At 55.0% G+C, this 8916-nt stretch overlaps 1 protein-coding gene across 1 annotated transcript; it reads right to left on the bottom strand.

Moving 5' to 3' along the window:
- Positions 1 to 950: 950 nt before the first annotated feature.
- Positions 951 to 3057, bottom strand: KCNA7 (potassium voltage-gated channel subfamily A member 7). The gene is made up of 2 exons (XM_004619824.2): positions 2488 to 3057; positions 951 to 1766 (listed from the first exon to the last, which is right to left on the bottom strand). Exons 1-2 carry the CDS (start codon positions 3040 to 3042, stop codon positions 951 to 953), a joined length of 1371 nt encoding a protein of 456 aa, XP_004619881.2. The 5' UTR covers positions 3043 to 3057.
- Positions 3058 to 8916: the final 5859 nt, after the last annotated feature.

Here is an 8916-nt window from a genome sequence, read left to right on the forward strand (position 1 = left end):
ATGCGTAGATATGTTCCCCAGTTTCCTCTCTTACAATTGAGGGATCCAGTGCAACCTGGCTTGGCGCACCCCAGGATTTACACCCCCCATGCTCAGTCCTAGATACTTGATTCCCCCCCTGACTCTGAGCCTTGGGTCCTGGGTATACCCCTCAACATAGAACTCCCCCACAACATATTCCTATGGAGCTCCTCAGACACACTGTCCGTCACCATCCAACGTCCCTGGCGACTTTGCCATGATACAACTTGCTGGACGTATGTGCAGCATTCAGTAGGCGTGACACCAGCAAGCTGGCTCTATCAGACTGAGTTAGTGCCACAACTTAATGCAATGTGGCCCCAAGGAATGTGACTTTACCCGGGTGGGGCCCAAGAGGACTCGGAAAGATTTCTCGCATCCCCCATTCCAACCCACCTAAACTCAATGTGACTGAGAAAGGGCACGAGGCATCGGCTGACCTTCAGGTGTCCACATGACTCACAAGTTCACAGAACCGAAAATAACATGGCCCTAGGAGTATCGCCCGGCCACATGCCTTCCGACCTCTGTCGGAAAACACTGCACTGCAACACCATGTCTCCCAACAGCGTCCCAGGGGACCACCGTATTCCCCCCCAGCTGGGCCCTGCATCAGGCAGCCACCGGAGACACAGCTGGACTCAAGCCAACCCACCGGAACCTGGACCTGTGAAATATTCACTAGACCCCCAAAGGCTCCAAAACCTTGCACTATGCAGTATCATTCAAACCCCATGGGGCTGCCCCCTCGACTCAGCCTCTCTGCCACCCAAGCCAGGACCCAGAAGGACCTGCCACACCACAACTCAGCCTGACAAGACCCTGTGGTCCTCAGCTCACTCCCCACTGAACCTAGTTCTTCCTACAGCAACCCCTGTCCCTTGATGTTGCCCTCCCGCCCGCCCATCCACCCTGACCTCAGCTGTTCCTCAGACTTCTGTGACCAGGTGTTTCCCAGAGGGAGCCCATAGCGGGGGTGGGAGTTCAGGCGCCTCCCCATCCACTAGCCCCCCATTGGCCTTGCTCTCCAGGGGGGCACAGGGCTGTGTCTCCACATGGCTGTACATGCCAGCCTCTTCGCCCTCCGTCTCCCGGTGGTAAAAGTAGCTGAAGTTGGAGACGATGACGGGCACGGGCAGGGAAATGGTGAGCACGCCGGCGATGGCGCACAGCGAGCCCACGATCTTGCCACCCACGGTGACGGGTGCCATGTCCCCGTAGCCCACCGTGGTCATAGTGACCACTGCCCACCAGAAGGACTCCGGGATGCTGGTGAAATGCGAGTCAGCCCGATCAACTTCGGCAAAGTAGACGGCACTGGAGAAGAGCACCACGCCGATGAAGAGGAAGAAGATGAGGAGGCCCAGCTCACGCATGGAGGCCCGCAGGGTCTGGCCTAGGATCTGGAGGCCCTTGGAGTGACGCGAGAGCTTGAAGATACGGAAGACACGCACCAGGCGGATAACTCGCAGGATGGCCAGTGACATGGCCGGCTGACCCACGCCCCCCTGCTGGGCCAGCTCGGTGCCCAGAGCCACAAAGTAGGGGAGGATGGCCACGAAATCGATGATGTTCATCACATTCTTGAAAAAGGCTGCCTTGCTAGGGCACGCTGCCAGTCGCACCAGGAGCTCGAAGGAGAACCAACAGATGCACAAAGTCTCCACCACGAAGAAAGGGTCGTCAAAGGGCATGCGGGGTGGGGGGCCTGGCACTGGGATGGAACTGTTCAACTGATTCTGGAACTGAGGAGGAGAAAGAAATTCAGGGAGGACCACACCAAGCCTGGGACATGCTGTAAGAGTTGTGACTATTGTTTAAGTGTCCAACTACTTCTCCACAGACCCTCAAGTGACCCAACTGACAGCATCTATCCCCAAGACCCCCAGATTGGTCACTGGTTGGCTGCGTTTCTAGTCATCTATCCTTCTGATGGGTCTCCCGAAATGATGCACAAGAACAGGGTGAGGCCTCTTTCCTGCCAAAGAACAGCCCCAACACAGGTTTTTCTGGGTAAGGAGAGACCTTGACCTTGTGCCCTGGACTCCCCAACCTCACCCGAGAGTCAAATGGTTAGAGACCATTTCTGTGCCCCAATTAACTTTGGTTGTGATAAAGTCTTCCAAATGCTGCCTATCTCCCCATCGCTCGCTGCCAGCCGCAAAGACCCAGGTTTTTCCAGACTCCCCTTCCTCTCCCAGCTCCCATTTCTGAGCCCACCCATCCTCCACCTACCACCTTCCTCAGGCTCGCCTTTTCCAAAGGGCACCTGCTCAGATTCCCTGGCTCCGCCCCCTTGGGCGCTTCCTTCCCCGCTCCCAGCTTTGAAAGCGGAGCCCCGCCCACAGCCGTTAATCCCCGCCTCCCACGGCTTTTTTCGCCCGGTGATTTGCCAGGTTCCCCGCTTTCCCCGGCCTCCACTCCTCCCAAGCCCCGCCCCGTGTCCGCCCGGCCCCGCCCCCTCACCGGGTCCGCTGCGGCTAGGGCGGCGATTTCGGGGCTGTCGCGGTCGTCTCGGAAGTCGGGCAGCGTCTCCAGGCAGAAGACGACGATGGAGACGAGGATGACAAGCACCGAGACAACGGCGAGGATGCGCGCGGCCTGCGAGCTCTCGGGGAACTCGAAGAGCAGCCAGAGCTGGCGCGCGAAGGCGCGGCGGGGCAGGGGCCGCTCGGGGGGCACGGCGCAACCTTCGTCCTCGCGCAGGCGCGCCAGAGCCGCGGCGCCCAGCCCGTAAAAAGCCACCTCCTCCAGGAAGACGTCGAGGGGCACGTGCGCTGGCCGCCGTAGCCGCCCGCCCGACTGGTAGTAGTAGAGGACGGCGTCAAAGCTGGGCCGGTGCCGGTCGAAGAAGTACTCGCGGCGCGCGCCGTCGTAGAAGCGGCTGCGGCGCGCCGGGTCCCCGAGCAGCGTGTCCGGGAAGCGGCCGAGCGTCCGCGCCCGCGTCTCGAAGCGCAGCCCGGCCACGTTGAGCACCAGCCGCTCGCAGCAGCCGCACGGCGGCCTGCACCGCGGCTCCATGGCGCGCGCAGCCCCGGCGACCCGCGGACGGTCGTGTGGCCCCGACGTCCGACCCGGCCCGGCTCCGCCTCGACCGTCGCGCCGCCGCCCCAGCCTGGTGTCCGGTGTCCACGCATAAAAATAGCCCGGCCGTGCGGCCAGGGCGCGGGGGAGGGGGCGCGGTGACCCCGCCGGGGCAGAGGGCGGCCGCGCGCCCTCTGTCGGGGTGCCCGTCCTCCCCTGCCGGCCCCAGGGGCCTTGGCGTGGCGCTTTTTCCGCGTCGCTCCCGCTTGCGGGTCCCCTTACCCTGCCTCCCTCAGGCGCGCGGGGTCCCCGTGCCTGCCACGGTTACTTCTTTCTGACTTCTGCCCTTGTAGGGACTCTGAGGGTCTGGGGTCACTCTCTGTGTCCTGGTCTCCCCGGATCTCCGGCATGGTGTTCGTCTCTTGGTTTTCTGGGTTTGGGACTTGGTTATCTGGTCTCCCGTGGGCACTGTCTGTTCTTTGTGCCAGTCTGCTAGTTCCCGGCGGGCTCTTTATTTCCTTGTAAAACTGAATGACTGCGGTTCTCTATCTCGGGCCCCTGGCAGGCTCGGGAGCAGGCGGGGGTGTGGGGGGTCCGGAGTTCTAGCTCTTGAGTCTAATGTCGGTCAGCTTGCATCTGTCCTGAGAGTTGTGTGGCCTCGGGGACGCTCCCGCAACTGTGCGGATTGTGCGTTATATGCGCCCCACGCCTGGCCCCCTCGCCCCTGGATCTCCCCACTTGCTTTCTCTGTCAAATTCTTCTGAAGTCTGGCGACGCCCCGAGCGGCAACCCTGAATAGCGCAAAAGGCCGGGCCTGCCAGGACCCTGCAGGGTCATCTCAGGGACCGAAGGACAGACGGACAACGGCCTTCCAGCCACCGGTGTCCAATGACACCACGTAAAAATAGCCCCACTGAATGGGCTCGGGGAAGCAGCTGGCGCTTGGTCACCCCGGAATGAGGGAATGAGGTCCGGGGCGCCCTCTGCTGGGGAGTGAAGAGAAGCCGTGAAGGTGGAAACCCTGTGAATTCTAGGGTTTTGTCTTGCGTCGCCTGGTTTTGGCCTGGTTTTCTATTGTGCCTCTCCCCACTCTGCTCGCGCCCCCTTTTTTTTTTCGGTGGGGGCACACTCACTGGTGTTCAGAAATTACGCTTGGCTCTGTGCTTAGGGATCACTTCTAGAGGAGATAGGAGACCATATGGAATGTCTGGAATGGAACCCGGGTTGGCCAGGTTGGCCATGTGCAAGGCAAGTGCCCTACCCGCTGTACTATTCATTGTTTTGTTTTGGGGGTCACACCTGGAAATGCGAAGGGGTATTCTTGGCTCAGTACTCAGGAATCACTCCTGGTAGTGCTTAGGGGACCACAGGGATGCTGGGGATCGAACTTGGGTTGCCTGCATGCCAGGCAAGTGCCCTACCTGCTACACTTTCTCTCCGGCCCCAAGTGCTCTACTATTAGCCTTTCATACTCTGTGGTGCTCCTGGCCTCCGGATCTCTACCTTACATCTCTGGTCTCCTTCCTTCTCTGTTGCCTGTTTCTCTCCTTGAAGACTAGAGAGAGGGCTGGAGCTTTACAAAGCAAGGAGCTTCTGTTTGTTCAGTTTCGCGTTGTTTGGGGGCGGCAGTGCTCAGGGCTTATTCCTGACTTTGCAACCAGTGATCACTCACTCATGATCTGGGGCTCTGGTCCCTGGGGGACCATACGGAGTGCTAGGGATAGAAGGCCAGGTGACCAGGTGCAAAACAAGCGCCCCACCCACTGAACTACGGCTCCAGCCCTTTCTCTGTTCTGTGCTCGGGAGTGACCCCTAGTGGTGATGCAGATTCCTGGGAGCGCATGTGGTCTCCGAAGCACCACTAGGGGTCACTCCCGAGCACAGAACAGTTTGGTCCAAATCCCCCACCTGTCCCAAACACCTCCCCCACCCCCTCTATCAAAAGCTAAACAAAACACAAATAACCAGTCATAGATCATCAGAATGTGACCTCTGGGTAACCGGAGTCCTTTATTTTCATCAATCTAATCTCTCCCTCCCCAATCTCCCAGGAAAGCACAAGTCTCTAGGGGCTCAATACAACTGAAAAGTCACCCATTTAATGTCCATGACTCAAAAAAGTTTTCGTGGGTTCAGAGGTTCCAGCAGCTACACATTTAGTTATACTCCAGGAAACCCAGGTCCCTTATCATCACCCTCTGCCCACAGCCTCACCCTTCCAGTGCCTGTCATTGTCTCTCACTCCAAACTCTGGTCATAACCGATTCCTTGTGTGCTTTTTCCCACAACTGAAGTTTCTTTTTTTTTTTTCGGGGGGGAACAGTTTGGGCCAAATCCAGCAGTACTCAGGAGCTATTTCTGGCTCTGTGCCCTGGAGTAACTCCTGGAGGTGCTCAGGGGACCATATGTGGTACCAGGAATTGAACCCAGGTGCCCACATGCAAAACAAATGCATTACCTCCTGAATTGTCTCCAGTCCTTCAACTTAATTTTTTTTTTTAGCTTTCTGGGTCACACCCAGTGATGCTCAGGGTTTACTTCTGGCTCTGCACTCAGAAATTACTAGTGGATACTGGAGATTGAGCCTCGGTCAGCAGTGTAGCAAGTGTGCAAGACAAATGCCCTTCCTGCTGTACTATCGCTCTCACTCCCTCAACTTAATTTTGTATCTTTTGTTTGTTTGTTTGTGGGCCACACCTGGCAGTGTTCAGAACTTATCTTAGCTCTGTACTAAGGGATCTCTCATGGAAGAGTATGGGGTGCTAGGGATTGGAATCCAGGTGCACAGCGTGCAAGGCAAATGCCCTACATGCTGTACTATTGCTCAGGCCCTTTGTATCTTTTTTTTTTTTTTTTTTTTGGTTTGGGGACTACAACAGGCTATGTCCAGGGCTTACTCCTAGCTCTGTCCTTAGTGATCACTCCTGGCAGTACTTGGGGGCCCTATGTGGTGCCTTGGATTGAACCCAGATCAGGCATCTGCATGGTGAGTGCCTTGCCCACTCTGCTATCTCTCCAGTCCAACAAAAAAATTTATGTAAGGGAGGTAGACGCAGTGCAAACAAGTCTGAAGCTCCGCTGTTATCTTCCATGGCGAAAGGGACTTTGTAGATGGATTGATTTCAGGCTCTTGATTTGAAGAGATAAGGGTCTTTCTAAGAGCAAGGTCAGGTTCATGGGTGACAAACAAGATCAGAGGGGAGACAGACTCATGTTGCCTGCTCTTTTTGTTGTTCTTTGGGCCACACCCAGCAGTGCTCAGAGCTTACTTCTGGCTCTGCTTTCAGGAATTTCTCCTGGCGGGGCTCAGGGTACCATATGGGATGCTGAGGATCCAGCACCTACCCGCTGTACTATCACTCCAGCCCCCTCACATTGCCAGCTTTGAGGGTGGAGGAAGGGGCTACCAGCTAAAAAGTGCCAATGCTACTAGTAGTTGGATGCACTGTAGCACTGTAGCACTGTTGTCCCGTTGTTCATCGATTTGCTCAAGCGGGGACCAGTAAGGTCTCCATTGTGAGACTTGTTGTTACTGTTTTTGGCATATCAAATACGCCATGGGTAGCTTGCCAAGCTCTGCCGTGCAGGCGGGATACTCTTGGTAGCTTGCTGGGCTCTCTGGGAGGGACGGAGGAATTGAACACGGGTCGGCTGCGTGCAAGGCAAATGCCCTACATGCTGTGCTATCGCTCCAGTCCTAGTAGTTGGATAAAACAAGAAAATGGACTCAACCCTAAAACTTCCAGGAGGAGCACAGCCTCAGGACTACTGATCTTCTGAGCTACATGATAATAGAGGTACATTTGTGGGGAACTACATCTGGTGGACTGGAGCGATAGCACAGCTGTAGGGCGTTAGCCTTTCACGAGTCTGACCCGTGTTCGATTCCTCTGCCCCTCTCGGAGAGCCCGGCAAGCTACCGAGAGTATCGAGCCCGCACGGCCAAGCCTGGCAAGCTACCCGTGGCGTATTGGATATGCCAAAAACAGTAACAATAAGTCTCTCAATGAGAGATGTTACTGGTGCCCGCTCGAACAAATCGATGAGCAATGGGATGACAGTGACAGTGACATCTGGTGGTTTAGGCTCTTCCTGGCTGTGTGGTTGGGGCTTGGGGGTCACGCCCAGTGATGGCTTGGGGGACCATGCAGCACCAGGTATTGAACTCAGTTTGGGGACATCTCAGTCCAGTCCCTAAATGTGCATTGTTTGAAGGTGTTGAATTGAATTTTATTGCTTTTTTTTAGGTCACACCCGGCGATGCACAGGGGTTATTCCTGGCTCTGCACTCAGGAATTACTCTTTTTTTTTTTTTTTTGCTTTTTGGGTCACACCCACCAGGGTGCACAGGGGTTACTTCTGGCTCATACACTCAGGAATTACTCCTGGCGGTACTCGGGGGACCATATGGATGCTGGGAATAGAACCCGGGTCAGCCGTGTGCAAGGCAAATGCCTTACCCACTGTGCTATAGCTCCAGCCCCTCAGGAGTTACTCTTGGTGGTGCTTGGGGGACCATATCGGGTACTGGGAATTGAACCCAGGTCGGCCGCATGCAAGGCAAACACCCTACCCTCTGTGCTATTGCTCTAGACCCGAAGGTGTTAATTTTATTGCAATTCATACAGCAGCAAAAAAGAAAGAAGCACAGTCTGGCTTGTACTTTCTTTGACCTCATTCGCATATAACAGTATCTTGATTCTTTTCATCTTGAAAATTGTTTCAATTCATTCCACTTCTCTAACCTTTGTTATTATTTTGTTGGAGTTTTATTGTTGTTTTTATTTGGGGGAAGGCACTTACAGAAGCAAAAGGCCAGAAAGAGAGAGAGGACAGCTGGAAAGGTGATTGCCTTGCAGGTGGTGGAGCATCAGATTCCATCCTAGGCACCACATACCATCCTCTGATCCCTACCAAGAGTGACCCCTGAACACATTCAGGTGTAGCCCCCAAACAAACAAAAAGTACTACATGATAATAGTCACACATTTTCTGGTATTGGGGAATTGAATCCAAGGCCTAATCTCTACAAGGCAAGTGCTCTGCTGCCAAGCAACATCCCCAGAATTGTCACTTAAATTTTTTTTCTTTTTGGGTCACACCCAGCGATGCACAGGGGTTACTTCTGGCTCATGCACTCAGGAATTACTGGCAGTGCTTGAGGGACATATGGGATGCTGGGAATCGAACCCAGGTCGCTGTGTGCAAGGCAAATGCCAATACCTGCTGTGTTATCACTCCAGCCCTGTCACTCAGATTTTTGTTTTTGTGGCCACATTCATGGATGCTCAGGGTCAGTCCTGGCGTGATCCAGAGAACATATGCTGTGGTAAAGATCAAACCAGGGCATGCAAGGCTAGGGTCTTTAATCCCTGTGCTATCTCCAGCCAGTTTGGTTGTTTTTTGTTTTTTTTTTTTTTTTTTTGCTTTTTGGGTCACACGGCGATGCACAGGAGTCACTCTTGGCTCTGCACTCAGGAATTACCCCTGGCGGTGCTCAGGGGACCATATGGGATGCTGGGAATCAAACCCAGGTCGCTGTGTGCAAGGCAAATGCCAATACCTGCTGTGTTATCACTCCAGCCCCGTCACTCAGATTTTTGTTTTTGTGGCCACATTCATGGATGCTCAGGGTCAGTCCTGGCGTGATCCAGAGAACATATGCTGTGGTAAAGATCAAACCAGGGCATGCAAGGCTAGGGTCTTTAATCCCTGTGCTATCTCCAGCCAGTTTGGTTGTTTTTTTTTTTTTTTGCTTTTTGGGTCACACGGCGATGCACAGGGGTCACTCTTGGCTCTGCACTCAGGAATTACCCCTGGCGGTGCTCAGGGGACCATATGGGATGCTGGGAATCAAACCTGGGTCAGCTG

Source organism: Sorex araneus, chromosome 8 (genome assembly GCF_027595985.1).
Source record: "Sorex araneus isolate mSorAra2 chromosome 8, mSorAra2.pri, whole genome shotgun sequence".
Lineage (NCBI taxonomy): Eukaryota > Metazoa > Chordata > Mammalia > Eulipotyphla > Soricidae > Sorex > Sorex araneus.